At 36.0% G+C, this 24844-nt stretch overlaps 2 protein-coding genes across 2 annotated transcripts; both read right to left on the reverse strand.

Annotated features, from left to right (window-relative positions):
* Window positions 1-91: 91 nt before the first annotated feature.
* On the reverse strand, window positions 92-22263 carry LOC129005422 (vacuolar protein sorting-associated protein 35-like). The gene is made up of 15 exons (XM_054434309.1): window positions 22204-22263; window positions 17506-17709; window positions 11414-11537; window positions 9998-10199; window positions 8067-8261; window positions 7429-7512; window positions 6723-6938; window positions 5782-5930; window positions 5336-5543; window positions 4837-4949; window positions 3831-3996; window positions 2439-2618; window positions 2011-2244; window positions 1666-1809; window positions 92-1295 (listed from the first exon to the last, which is right to left on the reverse strand). Exons 2-15 carry the CDS (start codon window positions 17699-17701, stop codon window positions 1116-1118), a joined length of 2391 nt encoding a protein of 796 aa, XP_054290284.1. The 5' UTR covers window positions 17702-17709; window positions 22204-22263; the 3' UTR covers window positions 92-1115.
* LOC129005423 (uncharacterized) lies at window positions 12404-16708 on the reverse strand. The gene is made up of 2 exons (XM_054434310.1): window positions 15490-16708; window positions 12404-12437 (listed from the first exon to the last, which is right to left on the reverse strand). The coding sequence occupies exon 1, from the start codon at window positions 16582-16584 to the stop codon at window positions 15604-15606; it is 981 nt and encodes a 326-aa protein (XP_054290285.1). The 5' UTR covers window positions 16585-16708; the 3' UTR covers window positions 12404-12437; window positions 15490-15603.
* Window positions 22264-24844: the final 2581 nt, after the last annotated feature.

The following is a 24844-nucleotide window of genomic DNA, read 5'->3' on the forward strand; positions in this document are numbered from 1 at the left end:
ATAACGTAATATAGTTTTATTACAATACAATAAGGTTTTTACAAAGATTAATCTATCTGTACATTGATATAACAGGATTAATGCAATACCGGTTGGCCTAATACATAAAATCTCACATTCTGTAATTCTAAGGAAAATAACAAGTAAATTACCTAAAAAAAACACAGATTTTCCATATTCCTATTTAAAATTTTTTTTTTTTTAATAGATCACGTTTTTAGTTTTGGTTAGTTTAAGAAATAAGATGTTATAAACTTTTTCTAAAAGTAGTCGGATCTTTTTAAGTAATAGTACTTACTTGGACATTACTGATTTATTGGCCATTGATTCCGAGTAAATAACAAAACAACAAGCATCATGTATTACTATAAAATAACATATTTCTAACAAACAAGGCATTGTCCAGCAATTTCTAATTAAAATTTTAATCTTATGGGAAAGAGGAATGTTTTTGCCAACATTTGTTAGCAATGATTCAAATTAATATGTGTTTAATAACAATTAAACATAAATTGCTAGATGATATAAAATACTGTATAATATAACAATTTTAAAAACACGATTATCTCATAGAAAATGTGTTCAACAAAAATTACAAGACAGAAAGTTACAGACTTTCATTACCAATAGGGCATTATAAACCTCGGGTTATAGACACATGCAATGTTCTTCAACAGAAATAAAAGGAAACAAACATAATTCAAAGAAAATATAAAATATACAGCTATAATTATAAATAGTAAAAAACTGGTTCCATATATTAATCTGTAATCACCAGTGGTGTAGTCTTAATTTTCCAGTGGAGGAACGTTTACTCGTCTCTGTCCCATTGACCAATTCACTGGTGATTACTATATAAAATCTGTTCAACCCTAATCGCTTCCCGAATTTCCATGCAAAAATGATCTTATGTATATACAATTAAAATATATAATTTAAAATTCAATACTCAGATCTGTTTAATACATTTAGCACAATAAACAATAAGTATAACTTATTTTTAATACGTATAAAATATTAAAACATTTAAATAAGTTCTTGAAGAACATAATAGTTTTTAACTCTCGCGGTTTGTAAACCTACTTCCTCAGACATTTATTATAGTTTATGATGATTTATAACACCAGTCCCTCGTAGTTAACTCCTTCTGACTCCGGGCTCTCGATGCGGTTACGAAGATGCTCGATAGTGTTGGAGAAATGCTTACTGATTTGTTCTGTCTCCTCGTTAGACTCGAGGTTAGGCAGTTCCTCCCTGATCTTGCTAACGACTTGATTCAGCATTGCCACAGTTATCTGGAAATTAAACTATTTGAACAAGCTGTTGCGTAAAGAATATCTAAAATGTATTTTAGATTGTAAAAATAGGACTCGAGATACATCATTGAAGTGGATCTGCATGTTATTAACTAGTAGAGGTTAAAAAAAACCTGGGCCATTTACTCAATTTACAACAAATTTTCAGGCACAATACACCAAACAAACAAGCGTCTGATTTTACGCTCCCCCCCCCCCAACAACTATTAAGTAAGTGTGCATGCATCTAGAAGTGGAAAACTGGATTTAACATTCAATTTTTTAATTCTTTGCAGTAATTTTGTTATAATGTTTGTTTAAATCATATGAGAGCAAAGGTGTGATTTTAAAAACTTCATAAGCAACATACCTGATCGTTGCCCTTCTCGTAGAAGTACAAGTAGTGGTTCAATAACTCTACAAACAGTTGAGTCTGGACTGACATGTCCATACATTGGCTGGCGATTCGCACTCCCTTCTTTAGACATTCTACAACCCTCTTGCCTTCGTGCAGCTGAAAAAATCATACAATTAGTAATAGGTTGTACTTTACAAATAAGTAAAGTGGACAAGAGTAGCAATGAGTTGTTTTGGTTGAGTTATACTTGCATAGATTGTAAGTGGAAGTTTTGTTCTGTTACTTTTGTGTCTGATATAAAATAAACGCTGCTAAGCTTTCACAATAAACTTGAAACAGAGATATTTAAACACTGACCTCTTCACCGGAGTTGGTTTTCCCTGACCAGAACAGATGGCAGCAGGTGGCAACGCCGCGACACTGGTCTGGCTTCTTGAGCAGTTTGCTGGCAGCGAGCGCACACTGAGTGCGGACTGGTTCTGCGTTCTCCTCACCGAAGCACGTCATGCGCTCAAACGACGCAACAATCAGTGTGATGGCCGCCAGCTGGCTCTTGCTGTCTGAGATCTCATCCTCGTACAGGGAGAACGCCTGTGGATGCAAAGTAGCATAATGTTTAGTTTATGGAGGACTGTCTAAAAATTAGATAAATGCATTATATAATTCTGCAGATTCCAGGACATTTAGAACCAAAATGAAATATAGGGGACTTTTCCATAAGGTTGGAGATATCAGGGAGGTGTAACTAGTTTTTATAAGTTATCTATGGACATTTTGTGAATTACCTGTGAGAGGAACTCGTAAGCCAAACTCTCGTGGTTCTCAAACTTGATCTGTCCAATGGCTAGAGCTCCGTGGAGGAACAGTCTCAGGGGAAGTTCTGCCAACTCCGCCTTGCACAGCGCACTGATCGTCTGGTGGCAGAACTGGAATATCTTGGTGCACTTCTTCTGCCAGTTCTCATCCTACGACATCAACTTTGGTTACAGCAGAACAACAAAGGCCTCTGGCAGAATTTCTCTAAGATTCCTATTACAGTAGACTCCCTCTAGTTCGGCCACCTCGGGACCGGACCACTGGCCGGACTACAAAACGGCCGGACTAACCGGCTGTAGTGCATTTCAAATAATCAAAGTACAAATAATAATATTGCGCAATCGTGATATGTTAAGTCATTAACCTTGTTTCAGTAATAAAAACTGTAACGTTTAAAATCCCGCTTACTCAAGCAAAACAAAAATTACACAACACTGTACGTACAGCAATAAATCACGTAAAGAACAGTACATTAGAGAGTCTAGTACTGCAAGCTACTGCTACTGTAGTCAGCATAGGCTACGAGTACATATTGTTTCAGAACTTAAGAATGTCGACAAAAACATTAGATCATTCATAAAACAGCATAAAATCATAGTATTTAGTCTTAAAGATGATAAAGACAGTCGTAAAATATGATAAAGATAACAATGGATGACGAAAAACACCGCTTATTCTTTCTTCTTTGTTCTCCTATTCTTTCTTTGGTTTCTCTTTATCCACACATTCAACAAGTTGCCATGGTTACTAATCACCCAATCACAAACTATTGTGAGATAGCAAGCACACAGCAGACATCAGTTGGGTAAAGAGCAAGAGCAGATGATTGTCAGTGCAAGTGGGACCTTGAAGCTAAACTAGAGGGAGTCTACTGTACATTGAAATTTAACATTGATCCACCAAACGAGAACTACAGCAGTTGGTTTTATCTACTCATTTTCACTTTATCATGATCAAATACAATTTAAAACAGCCGCCAGTTAAAAAACATGATCCTGCACACTACTGCCCGTACCCGTTTTATCCTCTGGTGAAAACATCTAACACTATTTATCTTACTTAACTAAGGGTTTAGAATTTAGATAGAATAATTTAAAGTGGCGAGCAGGATGTACATTGGCAAAAGAACCCTTTCTCACCCATCGTAGCTTTTGTTTTTTTACAGTTCAATTTTAAGGAGCTAATTTTTAAATTAACCGTACATATTCAGAGTAGTAGAAGAGTGGTTAGAAAAGATTTATGTCTTTCTTGCATTATTCTCCTTACATGCCATCCCCCTTATAACCAATCACACGATCTATACCAATGAGTGCTCATATCAAGTTACTACAAAGTAATTCTGACAAAAAAACAAACGTTACCTCATTGCTCATGGCGCTGTACTTGAACGCCAGTTGGTAAGCCTGGAACACCAGAGGTGGCAACGTATGTCGGATGCGCCGACCTCCACTTCCTAGGTGCTTCCTGGCTGTACTGAGGATGAGGTACTGTTGGTCTGGCACTTCGGACTTTAGGTGGTGGATAAACCTGTCAATCATGACATTTAGATTAAGTTTTATCAACTGCATTGATAATCAGGATCAACTATTTGACTGTTTATGACTTAAATTGAATTTTATCCTATCCTTGATGTCCTAGGACGCAAGGCTCTAGCTCGGAACCGTTTTACAAAATACTCCAAGGCCAAGAGGGTCACGGCAGAGTCACATAGTCATCAGTGATTGGCAGGAAATCAACCCAGGACCAAAACCCCCACCCTCTACCACTTGAACTGAATGAAATAACTACTCAAGGTTAACTAGGTTTTTATTCGTTTTTTCAAACGTTTATAATGCCAAATTTAACGGAGTAACATAAGTTAAAAATACAGTAGACACCTTCTTGTTTTGATCCTTTGTAAGACTGGAGCACACCGCTTTGTTCGTAATTTTGTAAGTCACAACCTCTTCATCAAGCTCCGTCTCGGGGCCAGTCGGTGTAAGCAAATGTTATTCCTACATTCCTTTATCGTTTTGTATAGTACTGTAATTCACTAATTTTGCACACACAATTTGTGACTTTAGAACACTAGCTATCCAATTTTAATTTTCAAAGTTTGAATTTTTACTAGCTCAGAAAAGGGTTCGGTTAGCAAGTTGTCCAAGAGGGAGTCATGGATAAAAAAAGTGAAATATATAACCAGACATGCAAATCAATAAATATTAACTCATCCCATCAGGTTCCACCTTAACAGTTTGACATTTTAGGAGGTCGTTCTTCATCAAAATCTGAACAAAGAAAAAAACCTCTAAACTGAGCTGAGACAGGATACTTTTTAAAAAAAACTAACTGATGGTTATTAGTTCAGTGTTAGTGATGCCATCCTACCTGCCCAGGAGTCCTTGCTCATCAGCAAAGTCCTCCGGATCTTCTTCCTCAATAGGCGGTTGGTCAGCCTGATCCTCCACAAGAGTGCTGATCATGGTAAGCACGGTGTCAACCTACAATATAAATCTTGTTATTTTTCATTACTTGTGCTACCTCACAAAGAATATACAGTTTTTGTACAAGAAACAGTATAGAGATTACTAACTAGTAATTGTCTTTGCTATCCAAGCAAATTGTATTCATAGAAGAATCAAAAAATTAGCTTGCAAAGATAGATACAGTGGATGCTCATTTACCGGCTCGTTTGGGACTTTGGAGGTGCAAGATTATTAAATGTCTTTAAAAACCCCTGTTATTGCGAAACTAGCAATCATACAGCTAATTTTAGAGCATAAAAGGAAATCGTTGCCCTGCAAGCCATTATTGTGTATCTTAAGACACTGCCAATCGTTTATAAAACTGTTTGGCCTTTAGACCTATGCCAGAATATTGAGGCTACCTGCTCTGGTGTGTTGATATAGGTGTCACTGTTAAGTGCGTTGTTGATGAGGTAAACGGACAATGTCTTGCGGCCGTGGTAGTCGAAACATTGCAACAACGGAGTGTAGTGCTCCAATTGCAACACTGTCAACACGTTGTTGTACTGGTCGACTGGTAGACGGAGCAAGTGCATCATCTCCTTTCCAACACCACTGGAGTACACCACACTGTAACAGAGAGTAATGTAGTGGAGTGTAATACTCCGGTTTAATATATGCAATTTATTTTGTCTAGTGTTATATCATAGATTCACATAATAACTAAAGTTGATGTAGTGGCCTTATTTAAAATAATAAATTTTTTTTTTGTTTTTTTCTGTTTGAATATTTAACACAAATCAGTAAAAATTATACTTTACTTAATCAATACATAAAATGAATATGAGCACTGTAGGAGGATACTCACGTGGTCAGTCCCAGTCGCTGCAGAACAGTCACAGTAGACTGCAGCACTTTGTCCACATAGTCTAGTCTATCAGGGTAACACTTGAGTGCAAGATTGACCAGGGAGACCTGCAGAGAGGCTATGTCTTCTGGTGGCATGTCCACACGAGACTACAACAATAACAGAACTGTGTTTTACAGGGAGACCTGCAGAGAGGCTATGTCTTCTGGTGGCATGTCCACACAAGACTACAACAATAAAAGAACTGTGTTATATAGGGAGACCTGCAGAGAGGCTATGTCTTCTGGTGGCATGTCCACACGAGACTACAACAATAAAAGAACTGTGTTATACAGGGAGACCTGCAGAGAGGCTATGTCTTCTGGTGGCATGTCCACACGAGATTACAACAATAACAGAACTGTGTTATACAGGGAGACCTGCAGAGAGGCTATGTCTTCTGGTGGCATGTCCACACGAGACTACAACAATAACAGAACTGTGTTATACAGGTAGACCTGGGATTCGCGCAGGAAGGCTATTTTATTATATCTAAGCAAGACTACACTAGTGCCGTTTGAAAGATATCAAAAACTCTTCATTACAAGCTTAAGTATTCAACCATCTAATTGCCTACTGAAAAGGTTTAGTTTTGAAATTACAATAACTAAGAGCAAGATGTAATTCTAGGCAATTCACACTTTGGTACATACATCATGTTTTTGACCTCTATTGTTTGTGAGACATTTTTCTCCAAAACCAACTACACACAGCTCAAGACATCAATGTGACACTACGTCTCTTTGTTGCAAGAGTGCCAGGTTGCTCGTGAAATAGGTTGGTAGGTAATTTAAAAGACGTCATACATAAATAGTTAGACAAACAAAACTCACATGTATGACACAACACAATGTATAAGGTATCAGTATGACCCACCTAGATCTTATCAAATCGTCCCTTACCTCAATGATGGATGCGACTTGATCCGAGAAGATATCAAAGAGTTTTGATATCTCCTGCTCCATGTCAGGAGTGAGCACCTCGGAACGTTGAGAGAACGTGGCGAGCCGATCGATCAGCGAGATGACAACGTTCTTGACATTCACTCCGGCCTGTAGCTCAGCACACGACTTGAGGAATGCGTTCAGTGTGGCCAGGTGGAACTCATCAGGAAATACCTGTGTGACAACAAAATGAAGTCATAAATTCATGACAAAAGTAAGATTCAGAACTAAAACAGCAAGGTTCTTAATAGGCTCAGATTGCCTAGTTGATAAATTGGGTAACATAGCTAAAGAAACCTCCTCCTACATGTTGGGTTCTAAGAAACAATAACTCATAAATTTTGTTACCAAGGTTAATTTCATTTTTAATCATGAGTATGACCAAAACAATTTGCATAAAACATTAAATAATATACTTCTTATTGATACAAATTTAGTAGTGTTATCAAACAACTTAACTTCTTACAAAGTACTTTTATAGGTTCTACGCAATTCAGTCAGACAGTGATTACTAAGATTTGTATTACAAGCTGAATATGAATGCAAGGATGAGTGTAGAATGGAGTGAGGTACATGTAGCTTTGTTACTGACTAAGACCAGCTGTTTGATCAAGGATAGCTGGGTCCATCACAGTGTGTTAAAATAATGAATTTCTTGACTTACCTGTATTATACACTCCATGAGGTATTCTTGAGCGATGGCATCTCTACAGCTGACCACTTGTTCCAAGATACCAGGTAACACCAGCTGAAACATTAGTGCCAGTAAATACAACGTTCCTACATAATATAAATACAATATCTAATACAAAATATCATTAGAAATTTTAAAAGTAGTACAAAAATAAATTGTTTGACTGCACCAAAACTAAAAATCAACTGTTTTAAGCTCAAAAAATTGAAGAATCAGTAATTAATAAAAACATAACAACCTTCAATTTCTCTAAGCTCCATAACGCTATACCATGCTGCTGTGTCTTGTGGCTTGGTAAGTGTTTTAAGAATGAGAGCTTTCATACTATGCGGCGGGCTGGATTCACGGTGACGCAGCTACAAGCTGCAGAAATGTGCACCGAATATATAGCAGAAATAGGAGCTTTTATACCCCACGCAAACTAGCGACTTGTGGTGCACCGCAGAGTAAAAGAGCCTCAACAACACGGCAGATTCCTTATTACTCTGCCAGTTCTTTGTATCCAAGATGGCATTTATTTTATTTTGTGAGGTCCGGGTAAATATACCTCAACTGTCTGACCAATGACAATTACACATTTTCATGACACTGAACGTAAAATTAATTACCTTGCGGTACTTGTCCAGGTTGATGGACTCAAGTTGCGAGAGTCTCACTAGGTTCGTACCCACAAGTATCCTCAGTTCCTCTCTCTCTCGCTCCCGTCTCTCTTTGTCCCGTGAATGACCTTGATGCTGCATCCGAACCCACAGTTTGTTCATCTCCGCAAAGTTCATCAGCACAAAGTCGATGGAGTCCCTAACCTGTAGCAAGAACTTGCCAAGAAGTACATATATTTATCAAAATAGGAAATGTGATTTTAAATAAAGTGTAGTCCGGCAAACTCAGCACATAGTTACATGGCGGTCAAAATTTATCATCTACATAACTCATTTTAAAGATAAAATTAACTGATAAGAAGAGTGATACTGATTATGTGTCAGTTTTAATTTTTCTCCTTCTACCCAATAACCAAGCATTTCTCAAACTCGGCTTCCAGTCCGTATCACACCAAGATTGTGTGTCTTACACTTTCAAAAAATTTTAGTCAAAATGGAAAAATTATTTTGAAGTATGACGTGTACCGTACTCTAAAGAACCAACTACTAAAAATTTTATTATTGACAAGGTTAAAGGTTTTCTACCATAACAAAAGAATGCAGGCTTGAGCACTAGTACTGCTGTAGACAAAATATTATGATCTAGTTAGTTAGATTCAACTTACTTTGCAACAAATCACTTAAGCGTTTGCATGGAATCCGATAAATTAAACTAATGATGTTTCACTTTCAAATAGGCCTAGTACTAATTGTATTGACGTTAAATTAAACCAAAATTACCTCGTCATGTCCACCAATACAATAACAACACTGTCCCATCATTTTACGAGCTTAAGGGAATTAACACACGGTTTTGCACTCACCAAACGTATAAATAAAAATAAATATTTATATCATACAGTAGTAATCATACAGTAGTCTGTTCAACTACTAATAATGTCTCAGACTTGTGTATGAACTAAGTTATGTTTTGCTGATGTGCATTTCAGAAAAATGATCTTAAGTCTGATGTCATCGATGGCTCATTTGACATAACAGCTAACACAATGTTGCAGACATAAGAAATAAAGTATTGACAAGATAATTTTGTTTCTAACCAGATCAATAAATAAATGTTAGAAAAATTTAATGGCTTCAGAAACATTGGAAATATTTTGAATTTCGTTTTAAACAGTCAAATAGTTACTTATTAGTAAATTCTGAAATATTCCGAGAAATTTGTGAAACCTCACTAATATCTACGGGCTTAAATTCAACTACAGTAGACTCCCAATTATCCACGAGTAGATTAAACACAATTACCAAACAATAAGAATAAAAAATATACCAAGCAAGTTATTATACAGTGACGGCCAGTGATATTTAGCGTGAGGAGGTCCATCATGGCACAGGGAGGCTATAGAATTGCTATTGTTTACTTCACCAATTACAACCAATGGATTGTTATTGTTATATTTTTGTTTGTTTTAATAGTATGGAGTCTACTGTATAAGATTGGCTGGAGATGGTCCACTCAGATAGTGTTTACTTCAGTATTCTAAAGTCAATGTCAGTAATCTACGTTGACAGGTAGTTAAAAGTAAAATAACTCATAAAACAAAGACAATATTCTTCGGAGGTTACCTGATATATTGGGGATATTCCGCTTTAGAAAACTAGATGGAATATTCTACATCATAGGTACTTGTCCAACATTCTGGGAAAATTCCATGTTATGTTCTCAGAATATTTCCAGAAAATTTCAAAATAATTCAAGAACATTTCTCTTGTGTTATTTTGTGACTATTCTCAGAATGTTGCTGGTCAAAGAATAAGGTCTCTTATTATTTCAAGGGGTTACTGAGGATGTTTATAATGATTTCTGAATGTTCTGTTCCAAGCTAAAAATGTTTGAGTATAGTTAATAGGAAGAAAACAATTATGTATCAAATCTGACTCACGGTTCCCTCGGCGTCGTCCCCCGTTGTGTCAGGGTTGTCAGGCAGAACGTTGCGCGTGCACTGCAACAAGTAGTTACGCAGAAACAGTCCTCGCAACGGATGCTGCACGCCTCGACACATCTCCACCAAGTCTTTCAGCAGATCTCGCTTTAGACTGGTGTTGGTCTTGATATAAACCAGGCCAACAGTAATCAACAGGTAGCTGAAACCAGAAAAATACACATGTAATGAAATGAAATTATCTATGTACATACTCAAATACAATCAGTGTTTTCTCTAAAACATCCCTTTTCTGTCCTTCCTACTTAACTAGATTTTACGATTTATGAGTCATTTTAATGCTTACGGTCTAGTGCACCTGCGAATGGTAATTAAACAGGTCATTTCTTTTAGGGATTCACTCCCCATCACTTTCATTTCATTTCTAAAGTCCTTTATCAAAGATCCAGTTATGCAGCCCAACCTTCTATATAAAGATTTAATATGTGAGTTGTAGTTTAATAACAGCTGATACTTCAGTTGAATGTTTAACCACAGTCAGATGTTAGCAAGAGACGAAACAGTTTTTGAAAATGGGTTTGAAATGACCTACACTACTTTTAGTAATTATTGTAACCTACATAGGTAAAACACTTTTTTATAGTATAGATCTACAACCAACAAATTTAATTTATTGTAAATTATTAGTTTTATTCACCTAATAATTGTCTTAAACAAACATACAGTAGACTCCCTCTTATCCGGACTCCTCGGGACCGAGACCAGTCCGGATAACAGGTTTTCCGGTTAAAGCAATGTCCCCAAAAACTCGTTAAAACGGACTGTTTGCTGTGTTATTCAACTTATATTTAGGAGAGCATTGTATTTAGACACGTGATCACTGGTCTCAAATCTTTTTTTTTTCTTATTCTGAGCTCTTAAGGCTCAAGGTTTGGATAATTGTTCCACGCAGCCTGTTCGATTTCTAATGTTAACTATAACTCATTGAATCCTTCTGTGGTTGTCTCTCAAATCTTTCCCAAGAGAACGGTCGTTTCAGTACTGCCTGCTTCCTGCCGATCTAGTCCGGTTAAACCAATGTGCTGATCAAAATTGTCCGGTTAAATCTGATGTCCGGTTAAAAGGTGTCCAGGTAAGAGGGAGTCTGCTGTACTTAATCTTTGAAGTGGAAAAGGGTATTGGATTATGTGTCTCGCTAACAAGGTTTGAACTATATAAAAGTAAGCAATTTGTGTAAGGACCCTTCATTAAATATTGGTTAACTACTTGCACTGCCCTTATGGTGTCGAGACTACAACTTTTAAATGGACCAATATGGTAAACTATAATATAAAATATATGGATAATATAAAAATACTTATTATTACTTTATCAGTTTTTCCTCAACGTTAAAGTTTGAAAGCAAAGTAAACTCACAGCCTAGGGACGATGTTGCCAGCGTACTGAACTAGTTCGTACAGATCTGCGACTTTCCGTCCTTTCTGGAACTCGTCCAGGAGGTACAGTTCCAGATGCCTCAGTTCATCAGTGATTGCCATGTCTAAACATTGATTAAGGTGAAAAATAGGTAAAATAAGTTCACTATATGTAGCTTAAACGGGTTTCCAGAGCCCATTATGTCAGTACTTCCTTCTGTAAAAAAAGGACAGCAATATTGATGTCTGAGTAGCTAGTTTCTGCTATTTTGTGCGAGGTTTTGTCAGCAGCAATTATACTTTGTACTATTTTGAAAATAAAAGCTCTTAACATAAATAACAGATAAATTAATTATCTAATAAATATACTGAAACTTGTATATATACCGGTACTCCAGTTTCAAACAAACAAGTTCACTTTTATGAATGAATGAATGAATGAATGAATGAATAAAGTGCTTTATTTTAACATAAACATTCCTCTCATGACATAAGCATACACTTAATTAAACAATGGTCTACGACCGTCTGTTTGGTTGGCACACCTGGAAAACACATTTATGAAAATTAACTTGAAACAAAATACACTTACTAACATACACAAATATACATACAATTTTACATCCATTTTCAACAAAACTAAAAAAAATACCTTTTCCATAATATTGTTTACATAACTTTTATTATTTTATTTTTTAAATTATTAGAATTTAAAAGGTTTACGCATAATGAAAACTATAACAATTACTATGAATATTTAAGAAGACAGACTGACAAGTTGTTTGACATAATTATTGTTTTGATTTAATTTATAAATTAGAAAGATAATAAAACAATTTTGAATTTGAAAAAAAAAAAAAATCATTTAATTTATTCGTAATTAAATTCTCTAATTAACTCCCACCTCCTTCTCCACGCCTCCCTCATAAAGTTTGCTAATTTACGCCAATCCCTACCATTTATGTATTCTATGTGTTCTTCCCAATGCATGCTTCGTTTTCCAAACCAATACTCCCTGATATCACCTAAAATTGGGCAAATAGAAACAAAATGAAAAACTGTTTCAAATTCACGCAAATTGCACAAACTACAGAAATGATTTTTATTCGTTATCCATGGTTTGTGATTCAAATCAACCAGCTCTGCTCGGGCCTTAATGACCCATGAGATAAGACTTATATTGATGCTATCAGTGAGAAAACTCCTGGGCCCTAGGTCAAGGTCAACGGCAAGCAGTTGTTGGTGATATTGCGATGTACGCGCTCTGCCAACCATATCAATTCTCCAGCTATCTCTTTCCGCCTCAATTATCTTCACTAATCCCTCAAAAACATCTGCTGACTCGAAATTAATATCCAAACCGTGTTTTCGCCCTAGACATTTCCACTCTTTGGTCCAAAAAATACCTTTTCCAATTACAGATTTAGCAATAATTTTTGGTAGGCGTGATTCTGGCATATTAAAAACCTTAAAAATGTATGTTGCGTTAATTTGTAGATTAAAGAAATACAACTTTTCAAAACATGTTTCTAAGTAAACAATATAGTTGGGAGTGTTATGTGGCAATCTAAACATCCTTTTAATAAACGTTTTCTGAGCATTTTCTAACTGAGAAATTTCTGAAAACCCCCATACTTGTGCGCCGTAACACAAAATAGCTCTGAGAATAGATTCGAAGCATAATATTTTAATCTGCAGCGGGACTTTGTTGTTGTCTACTAGCCTTTGCCATACTGAATTAATTGCATAATTAGTTAGCCTCCTCTTCTCTATGAAATGTTTTTCCCATGACAATGTCGTTGTAAATAACATTCCCAAATATCTATAACTATCTACCACTTCAACCTGTTTGCCCTTATACCACCATCTATCATGTCCTGATAATCTACCGCCTTTCCTGAAAACCATTATTTTGGATTTGGATATATTTACTGTAAGGTTCCAAATTGAACTGTAACACTCCAAGTTTTTAATCATCATTTGTAATGCTGTTGCTGTGGGGGCCAACAATACGATGTCGTCTGCATACATCAAAACATTTACTCTCTTTCCACCGAAATTACAGCCACCTTCCAGCACCTCTGGCAAATCATTTACGAATAAGCTGAACAGGAGAGGACTTCCTATACATCCTTGTCTTAAACCTGTCTTTGTCTCAAACTCATCTGAAATGCCGCCCTTACACCAAACCGCTGCAGATGTGTTACAATAATAACTCCTCAAAACATCTAAAACGTGCGTTGATACGCCGATTGATGAAAGTTTTAACATAAGCGATCGTCTATCAATAGTGTCAAACGCACTTGAAAAATCCACAAAAAATGCATACAATTTGCCACCTTTCTCCGCTAAACGTAGTTTGATCATCGATGCCAAATTAAAAATATTATCTATAGTGGAATAGTTTTGTCTGAAACCCGCCTGGAACTCCGATAAGATGTGGTTTTCATTGACCCAATTTGTAAGTCTATTATTTAGCATTCCTATAAATATTTTACCAATACAATTTATAAAAGACAATCCTCTATAATTTTGAACTGAATTAATATCACCCTTTTTAAACAATGGAAAAACTATCGATTTCTTAAAGCTTTCAGGTATGACCTTATTCCGAAAAATGTCATTATAAATACTAAGTAGTTTAGTCAAAAATAGGTCTGGGGCATTCTTATAAAACTCATATGGGACTCTATCTAGGCCCGGTGCTTTATTATTTTTCAAGCTGGACAAAACAACTTTTAATTCTAGGAAATCAAAGTCTTTATCAAGATAATCATCGGCAATAAAAGGTTCTGCAAACGAGATAGTACTCTCCACCAGAGGATTTAGTAAAGTTTTAAAGTGTGTAACCCATTCTTCAGGTTTTATATTTCCTACTCGGTTTATGTTGTTTTTACACTTAAACGAGTTTATTGCTCGCCAACACGTTTTGGAATCTTTAGACACAGTAAGAGTTGAGATTAAAGAATAGTTGTATTCGTTCTTCTTTCCTGTACATAGCTGTTTATATTTCCTCTGCTCCTCAACATACTTAGCCTTTATTTCAGTTGAATTGGTTTGTCTAAAAAGCTGTAACAGTTTAAACACTCTCTTTCTGGCGTTTAAACAGTGATAGTCAAACCAAGGTTGTTTACCAACAAAAGGTGTATTACTCTTTGAACCTAGCTTATAATGTGCAGAATTAGTTATAACATTTAATACATCATTAACAGTTTGCGGCGAAAAAGATTTCATACTTTCCTCAACTTTGCTAGTATAGTTCAGACAATCAAAATTCGTCCATTTCAGCTTTGGCAACAATGGTATAATTTTCTCCTCCCCTGCACCCCCTCCCACAGGCCCAGGAGTCTCAACATTTAAACTTACTTCTATTGGCATATGATCTGATCCGGGAAAACCAACAACTTTGAAGTCGTGAATCGAATGTAAACAATTAAAAGTTACCGCTGCTATATCTATGACTGAGTTACCCCTATGTCCAACAAAAGTAAATTCACCCTCTTTGTCCCCTATGGACCTTCCGTTTAAAACTACTAATCCTAAATTGTCACACAAATCTAATATTTTACGCCCATTTGAATTTAAAATGTTGTCTTTTGAATGTCTAATGTCCTCAATCCTATTATTCGAAATGCTAATTATATTTTCAGAAAAACTCTGTTCTATTCCAATACGCCCATTTAAATCCCCTATAAGGACTATATTCTGGAAACAGCTATTATCAAAGAAACTTTGAAGCCTATTATAATCTATTTGCCAACAATTGAAATTTAGGTAAACAGGCACTATAAACAATTGCTCGCAGCCAACAACAATATTGTCGAGCCTAACCACATTAAAATATTCAAAGTTTACAAACGTTACATCGCTTATAAAATGAGAGTTACGATTTAATGCGTAAACTAGACCACCTGAATATCTACCAACATTAGCAGTTCTAACTGCGAAAGTAAAAGTTAAATCAAAGTTACTTAACCTATTTACAATAATATCTTGATCATTTTCCGCGACAAATGTCTCTAAAAATATAATTAAATCAAACTCCTTTATGAACTCTAAAAATAATAAATCATTTACCTTATTTTTTAATCCACAAACGTTATAAGATAAAACCTTGAATTGAGTAAGCCCGGTCGTCGTTGGGTTGTGGTTTGGAGTTAGTCCCTCTGTAGATGGATTGGCGTCACCTCCTCACTCATTGTCGTGGTTGGAAACGCGAGGCGACTGCGTAGGTGTTGAAACTGACACGTTCTTCGACGTACCCGTAGCACTCGCCGACCCCTGCGTTGTTGAAGCTGTTGTCCTCTCTGTTGACATGTCCATCACTACTGTAGATCTGGGTACTTTAAGATCACGTAAGAAGTCTGAAAAATCACGTTTGAAGAGTGTCTGCAACAATTGAGCACCATCCTGGTTGCCTGCCTTTAGTTCACCTCCCTCCCATGTGAACCGATGTCCTTTGAAAGTCATATGGTCGAAATATAATGATATCTTATTCTTTTGTTTCCCCGCCACACTTTCAATTTCGTCTCTAAGCTTTGACAGACATGCTCGTTTTTCACGCACTTCTTTAGGATAGTCTCTATGCACTGAATAACCGGTGCCTTTTAACTCTCTTACACGTGACATAATATAGTAGATGTCGGCGTCATTTGGTAGGTGTGCAATGATTGCATTGTTACTTCCCCCTAGAGGGTGGGCTCTATTTACAAATATAGTATCCGCACTCCCGAAAACATCGTTGCAAAACTTTCGCACGATTTCATTGAAGTTACGAGTTTCCTTGGACCACTTCAACCCCCTAAATATGAGGTTGTTACGCCTAGATCTTCCTTCAAGATCGACTAACCTAGACATAACCACACTCTCTCTCTGTTGTAAGTCCTCTATTTGTTTCCTTAGTACAATATTCTCCTTTTGTAACTCCGACACTTGCCCCGTGAGTTGAGAGAACTCCTTTTTGGTTGCCATATTTTCTAATTTACTATCAAGCAACTGGCCCAAGTCCTTCAGAAGTTGGGATCGTGTAATATCGCCTACCTTTTCTTCGCTGCCCATGTTGGCCGTTACCGTCTCGACGTCGTCTGCACACTCCGGCGACGAATAAGATCTCTGTCGTTTGAATGACCTATTTACTGGTGTAAAATATTTATCGATTTTTGATTCTGTCATATGACCACTTAACACGCACTACAATTGTAATAATTAGATGGTAAATCCACTAGTCACTCACTGTCCACTATCGAGTCCACACTGGTTTAGCCGAGACCACGTTGCCGCACCACTTATCGCTTATAACTGCTGTTTACTGCCGGTTTGCGGTAAATTTAGCTTATCACTCCGTGTAAATCAGTCAACATAACCGGATTTCACTCAGATTTACTGATAAAATGTCGTTAAATTGTGAAAATTGAAGAATATTTAGGAGCTTGCAATCGCGCACGTCTGCTTTGAATCGCACCAGTAGTGCCAACCTTTTAATTTATTGGCTCAGTAAACAACAAACCAACAAGCACAGAGACCATAAACAATACATCATACTGGAAGAGCACTTGATAATTTTAATTTTAAAATAGCTGCCAATATATAACAGAAATGGCATAGGCCTAGTTGCTAGTACTCTGGTAACAACCCTGGGAACAAAAATGTACTAACTGCCACCCCTCAAATTAACAGTTAACAGTTAACACACTCAGTAACGTGTCCGAGTCTGCTACCAGCCCCGCGTTGTGCCGGACTAAATCAGTATTATTGTGTGCGTTATCTTAATGTTTGTGCAAGTTATTCGTATCATTTTAATGATTTTTAGGTTTGTGTTGTCTTTGCTTTAATAGTGTTTTTGATGAGTTGCAAATATTAATCATTGGACTATGTTTGGATCATTGGACTAAGCTTTGACGGAGGTATGTAAAACCTATTGTCTTAACAATATAGTCCAGTGGCCAAAAACATGAATTTTGACTAAAAAGGTTATCCATCCTAGCCTCTGTGACGCGTGAACGAGACTGTACAATTGTTCTTATTCAAGGCTACTCAAAGATGAGAAAGGGATGACTACCATCTATAGTTTAGACATTTGCTACCAAAGGATACAAAGCTCGTAGTAGCTCTTGGGAGACAGCAGAGAGGTGCGTAGTTCGCCCAGCATGGTGGAGGCGTGTTTGAGCCCGTCCATCAGTTTGCTCTTGTCCAGACATCTCTTCATCTGGAATGCCTGGACCTTCACTACGGCCAGGGCCTCCTCCAGTAACTTGTCTTGCTCCTCGACGGGTGACAGTTGCGGCGTCATCGCTCCCACTGTAAACAAACATGAAAATACAACAGTGGCATAACGTTGTTTTCATTTTGAACCAGCTTTACTCTCGCTTCTCAATGTGGTGTGAACCGGGGTGGAAAAAGTACTCTAAAGCTACCACAACAAACAGTGAACACAAAAGCCCTTTTTACTCAACCAGAAGGAATTTTTATTTCATGTACTCAACACTAGCTAAAGAGCCTACAGAATTCCAATTCCCGATATTACACTATAGTCATATTATATTGGACTAGTAAAACTACTAATGAATGTAATCGTAGCTATTTATCAAAGCTTTTTTTAATACAAAATTGTTAAAGGGTTAACAAAACCCATGATACTTAACATGGGTACAATTATTTACCTCTTAATATGCCATTGAATTTATGTGTGTGTTGCATCTTTCAAGACTTAAAACAAGATTAAATAACACAAAAATATTTTGTTTAACAGGATCACCTCTCAAAATAGGTTATCTTAACGTTATCAGATAATCAGAGTTATTAACATTTTCAATTGCTGATACCTGTATCGCTATCTAGGATTTAGGATTTGATAGAGGAGTAAAATTAAGTTGACTAAATATAATTGGATTATATTATCCCTGTGAAAATTTAACTGTGTCCAAACATGGCTAACCAATGAGATTTTATGGTTATTTATTAAGGGTAACAGTTAGTTAAGTATAAAATTAAAATCGGTATTGAAGAAAATAAACACAACTTAAGGTGGCAAAAATAAAAATTAAAAATACTTCGTCTCTGAAACACTTAGCTACACCATATTATAAACTTCAAACGATAATTGTTTTTTATTACATTACCATCAGTGGAGTCATCATTTCGTACGTTTAAATAGTAAATGAACTGTGACATGACTATGCTGAGATCTCAACTGAAGGGGTACTGATAAGATACCAGAGGTTTGGAGGTCACCTAACATTCAAATGCTGAATCTCCATTGAAGATAATATCGAGGATGTAATTTACAATAATTTAACTCTAATCAAATGTATACAATTTAGTTTCTATAAATTGAAAATGTATTAAAATCAAATCAAATCAAATAATATGTTATGTTATATGCCAACAATGACTCTTTAGGCCTGTTTACAGATTGATTTGTTTATTGCCGTTTACACAAACAACAATGTTTAAGTCTTTCAGCTAATATTAGGCCTACAAACTATCACGTCATTATAGAAACTGTAATCATTGTTTAAATTTAATGGAAAAATTAATATTATTAAACTCGATGTTATAAATTATACAAATATATGACTATTATTTTAAGAGTACAAAACCAAAAAATTGTTACTTATTAAGTACATTATAGGCTACAGAGTTATCATTTATTCACCCAGCCAACCGAAGGCCTGACCGGATGATTTGGCCAGATAAAAATAAGTGCTCTAAAACTTATTACGTAAACAGATTTAAAGCTTTATCATTTGAAACCGAGAGTAATAGAGTTAAGTTTAGAAAAACATCCTCAGCTATTATTTCTAGCCGATCACATCCTGTTAAAACTATGATTAAAAGTGACCGGTTCACAGATGTAAATGTTCTGATGGAAAAATCTTATGTGAAACTTGGCAGAGACAGTGAGTCAGAAGATTATATTTTTGGTTACTTAATGCTAAGGTTGCCAGACCAATCCTGAGGATAAATAGATGGATGCGATATATTTGCAATAGATTTTTAAGGTAGCCTATAGGTCAAAGTTCAAAAGTAATGATATTATGCCTAAGAGTTGTAACACCTTAGAAATGACAATGACTCGGATAAAATTATTCATAACAACAAATGAGGAAAGCCGTTTCAGTTTTAGCTTATTTTTTTCTATTTATCAATTCAAACAATTTTATAAACATAGTAGTCTACAATAGTAATCTACAATAGTAGTTTTTTAGCGAATTTCCCTATAGGGAAGTAGTTATTACCGTAGGTGGCACGGTAAGACCTAGGCCCGGGACCGATTTGCTTTTTAATTCTGATGTCCCCAGAGGCCAAAAACACTATTCATTCAAATTTATATATACAGGGTGTTTTTTTTTTAAACTTGCATCTTTATTTATGTGAAAACCGCAATAGATAGAAATACCAATTCAGTTTGCGGGAATCATCTATTGACGTAGGGGGCACAACTTTTTTGAATTCAATGTTACATTCACATTCCCCCCCTTCCCCCAACTTATTTTTTTTAAATAGCAAGGTACCCCTTGTGACATATCAAATGAAAGAGCATAAAAAAAGAAAATGTTTGATGAAAAAAAATTGAAAATCGGTTCATAAACTTGTGAGATATTCCCCCCCTCCCCACCCGGTACTTTTTTTTTTTTTATAGCAAGGTACCCCTTGTGACATATCAAATGAAAGAGCATGAAAAAATAAAATGTTTGGTGAAAAAAAATTGAAAATCGGCTCATGAATTTGTGAGATAATCCCCCCCCTTTTCCCCTACCCATAACTTTTTTTAAAATAGCAAGGTACCCCCCCTTGTGACCAATCAAATGAAAAATAAATTTCACCAAAAATTTTCTTTTTTCATGCTCTTTCATTTGATATGTCACAAGGGGTACCTTGCGATTAAAAAAAAAAAAGTTCCGGGGAGGGATATATCTCGCAAATTTATGAACCGATTTTCAATTTTCTTTCATCAAACATTTTCTTTTTTCATGCTCTTTTATTTGATATGTCACAAGGGGTACCTTTCTATTTAAAAAAATTAAGTTGGTGGAAGGGGGGGAAAGTGGGGGAATGTGAATGTAACGTTGAATTAAAAAAAAATTGGGCCCCCTACGTCAATAGATGATTCCCGCAAACTGCATATTTCTATCTATCGCGGTTTTTACATAAATAAAGATGCAAGTTTAAAAAAAAACACCCTGTATATATAAGTCAGTCAAGTTCAGTAATTTTTGTCCGATTTTGATCAAATTTGGATTAAAGGTGTAAGGTGGGATAAATTTGAATGAGTTTGCGAACCAGCATGATCAGACCATGGGAACGGGGTTTTACGGGGATTTTATGAGGTAAAAAATGGGTTTTCTAATTTTTGACCCTCTAGGCCTACACACAAAATTACCCAATTTCTCTCTAGACCTTTTTTAAGAGCTTAAAAAACAAATAATTTTTAAGTTGTTCTGTATGGGGTATGTATTGGGTTTAGGCCTATGTTATATGTTAGGTTGGGTTATCATAAATGTTAATAGGACTTTCCTCGTTTCGTTATGAATCGAACGATACCAGATGAGTTTTACTTTCGCCCACCGAATACCTCAGATACAGGCAGTAACAGGTGACGACCTGACCTTGGCCTACTTGGAGGGGATTTGGCGTGCGAAAGTATGACTCATCTGGTATCGTTCGATTCATAACGGAACGAGGAAAGTCCTACTAACATATTTATGATAACCCAAACTAATACAACCGCCGCAGCGCGCTGTATAAGGGTGGCCTCCGGGCTGCACTTTACTTTAGGTCCTACACTCATTCGAATGAAAATATCGATCGACATATCGATTATTTCATTCGATATATCGTTTGGTTAGTTAGGTAAGGTTAACCTAACCTAACTAACCAAACGATATATCGAATGAAACAATCGATTAATAGATATTTTCATTCGAATGAGTATAGGACCTAAAGTAAAGTGCAGCCGGCCTCCGGATAGTATCAAAGTACCAATAAAATGAACAAACAACTTTATTAAGTTAATGTTGTTGTTGTTTTAATTTATGTCATATGGTAAAATTTAATTTGATGCCATTTTAATATCGATCCAAATCAAAATCTAGATTTAAACAAATAATATATACCTAGCAAGTTCTCTGCGGAACTGTACCTAGTAATAGAACTGATTTAACAGGCTGCAGTTAAAAGGCGAGTTAGGCCTAATGTAGGCCTAACTTGTAATGTTTTTTATACATTCACTTTCATTTCTAGTTGACTCTGTTTCCAGAACAGTAAACTTAACTTACCTCGGATGTTTTTCAAGATAACCTTAATAGAATGAATACCGGTAAGTCACTTGCTAAATTTCATAACAGGCTAGCGCTAAGTGCTCTGGTCACCTTGTTGTTATAGGTAACTTAAGTGTTAAACTTAAACAGAATTATTTTAATTCCAATAGCTTAAGTTATATGTGATAGACTCCTAGTCCAGTTCCTTTCACCCCTTCAATGGGATGTGTTGGTCTCAGTTTTCTTAGGCAAAAATATGGCAGAACCCTATTTGATGTACAGGACTAGCCTACAACATAGCCTAAGTTAACTTAGTGGTAAAATCATACTTTAAAAGATATCCTAACCAACTATATAAATAGGCCTAACAAAACAACCAGTAAAGAAACAAAATTAATCAGGTCCCAACCTAATATCCAAATACGATATACTAGGATCAAGTGCCCTTCCCAAGGAGTTGTTTGATTTTTTCAACAAGAAAACAATCTACTATGAATTTAATTTAAGAATAAGTAAGTAAAAAAAGGCCCACCTTCTTAAGCTTTTAAAATAAGCTAGGATGGTAAAATTATGCACTACTGTTACAATGATTATGAGCAAAATCTATTTGGTAACCACAAAAATACCATAAACTAAACCGGACAAATAGACATTTCTCGATTTCTCGCTGACTGTTGAGTGTAGATTATTTTTCTGGTGGTTGGTATGACAGCGACAGCTTTGACAGTTCGAGTTTCTATGCTTCTATTCTAGATCCATAGAGGTTCTCGGAGCTTTATAAATAAAGCTTTGATTATATATCTCCAACGTGTTTTGGAGATACATTGGGTTTTATGTTCTTCTGTTGCAGAAAATAGCAGTGAGAATTGTATGTAATGCACAACACCGAGCCCATTGCAAATCATTGTTCAAACTGTGTGGTGCAATGACTAATTGTTAATATTTACATTTTTCAGTGCCTAGTAGCAATCAAAGATAATGAGAGTGTATTTCTGACAAACAGCGACATTCATATGTATAATACAAGGAATAGAAATTCACATGAACAGATCTAGGTTAAGTTTGGTCTTGAATTGTTATCCTGTTTCGTTTCAGGTATGACATTTTTCAATCGCCTACCAACATCCGTAAAAAACCTGTGTAGAACCATAGACTAACCAACACAAGGGAGTATGTTTTATCTATGGTAGAACTAAGTTTGTAAAAACCATAAAATCATGGCTTTTGTCAAACCTTCTATATAGCTTGGATGAGTTTTATGAAGCAGATCTCTCTAGCATGATTAAAGAAACAAGTAATGTATAGCTTGGTGGTAAGATGCATGGTTTGCTGCTTTGCAGATGCTGTTTGCTTTGAACTCTTGATTTTATTTTGTTTGCTTGCATGTTTCTTTTTTATTATTTGATGTTTGATTTGTGCATGTTGAATTGTAATGCTTGATATCACTTATAGCCTATTGTACAGTTTGTATTTAATGGCCAAATAAAATGATTTATGATTTATTTAACAATTTTATTCTAAGAGCTGGTTTTTATCAAATGTTTGTGACTTTTCACAATGATAAGAGGCACAGCCACTTGTATTAAAAATACCCCCGCCCGACTAAGCGAATTTCCATTTCTCTGAATTAATTTTCAATTAAATATATTTAAATAACATTACCCGGTTTAACGAGTACCTATAGGTTTGCTGCTACAAGGAAACTAATAAAAGTTTGTTTTTGTAGTAAAATACTGATAGCTTAGTATAAAATAAATAAATTTGCCAAGTTTGATCAAAATATATCCATAAACAAGCAAACTACATTTTACAATATTCTCCATAAGAATAACATGGGAATTTTAAATTTACAATTTTTTTAATTTTCTCTGTTACCAATAACAGAACAAAAATACTTTTATATACTAAATTATATGTTTTTTAAGCTCTTTAAAAAGGTCTAAAGAGAAATTGGGAAATTTTGTGTTTTGAGGGTCAAAAGTGAGAAAAGACCATTTTTACCCCATAAATCCCCCGTAAAGCCCCGTTCCCATGAATCCCATGGTCTGATCATGCTGGTTCGCGAACTCATTCAAGTTTATCGCGCTTTACACCTTTAAACCGAATTTCATCAAAATGACAAAAATTACTTGCGTTGTCGCGTTATCGGGTATATAAATTTGAACGAGTGGTGTTTTTGGCCTCTGGGGACATCAAAATGAAAAAGTAAATCGGTCCCGGGGGCCGGGTCTAGATCTTACCTTGGCACCTACGGTAATAGCTACTTCCCTATAGGGAAATTTGCTAATATCAAAACCCCACCAACCACTATTTCGGGACGGGTGATGAAATTCAAAATCATGTTAAAAAGTGTGTGATATCACCTCCACTTCCCCACCCATGTGCATGGGCCCGTGTGTATTGAAGGTTATTTGAAAATTTACACCCATGAAAAAATAAAAGTGATGGAATGTAAAATTCCAGTTAAATTAACGTCTAACATTTCTTGCCATAACTTTTTGAAGATTCCTCGTATCAAAGTTGGATTTTCAGCAGCAATTTCCTTTATTTATGAGCTCTAAGATTATGTACTACTTGATAGGGATTGGCATTTAAAAGTGTTTAGCCCCTCTTGTGGGTGGGGTGAATTTGAAAATACCACCAAAAAGTACTTTACATTACCCTAACTTGTATCGCAGCTTGTTTGAATGTATGCAGCCGTCCAAAAATTTACCAGGGGGAGGGAGTATTATGGGACACCCGGTATATATGAATTTGAACGGTTGGCCTCCGGGGACCCCAAAACAATAAAGTAAATTGGTCCCGGGTCCAGGTCTTACCAGGAGACCTACGGTAAATGGAACAGCTTATTCCCTACATGGGAAATTTGATGTTAACATAAACCCTAAAATTAAACATCCCTTACCAGTAGCAATTCCAAGGGGGGAGGACTACAGGGGCCAAGCCTTTCCCCCAATTGAAACCTGGAAAATAGATTTTAACATACTTTTTGTCATATAAACGGAAAAGAGGTTTTCAGGTACATTTCTAAACGTTTAAATGGCTTTAGAAAGTCCTCTAACAGCTTTAAAAATACCAAGTTTAGCAGGGGAGTTCCTTTCTTGGGAAACCCCAAACCACTAGGTAGCCCCCCCCCCTTGACAAGGTCCTAGTACCACTACTGTTCCCTCAAT

This window comes from Macrosteles quadrilineatus, unplaced genomic scaffold (assembly GCF_028750875.1).
Source record: "Macrosteles quadrilineatus isolate MER2022 unplaced genomic scaffold, UCM_ALF_1.0 Scaffold_21__1_contigs__length_2333173, whole genome shotgun sequence".
Lineage (NCBI taxonomy): Eukaryota > Metazoa > Arthropoda > Insecta > Hemiptera > Cicadellidae > Macrosteles > Macrosteles quadrilineatus.

Coding starts and splice junctions, on each gene's coding strand:
- LOC129005423 (XM_054434310.1), bottom strand. CDS start 16,584: ATGACAGAATCAAAAATCGATAAATATTTTACACCAGTAAATAGGTCA.
- LOC129005422 (XM_054434309.1), bottom strand. CDS start 17,701: ATGACGCCGCAACTGTCACCCGTCGAGGAGCAAGACAAGTTACTGGAG. Junction 11,538..17,505: donor CAAGAGCTACTACGAGCTTT/GTATCCTTTGGT, acceptor ATCAATGTTTAG/ACATGGCAATCACTGATGAA. Junction 3,997..4,836: donor GAGCAAGGACTCCTGGGCAG/GTAGGATGGCAT, acceptor CATGATTGACAG/GTTTATCCACCACCTAAAGT.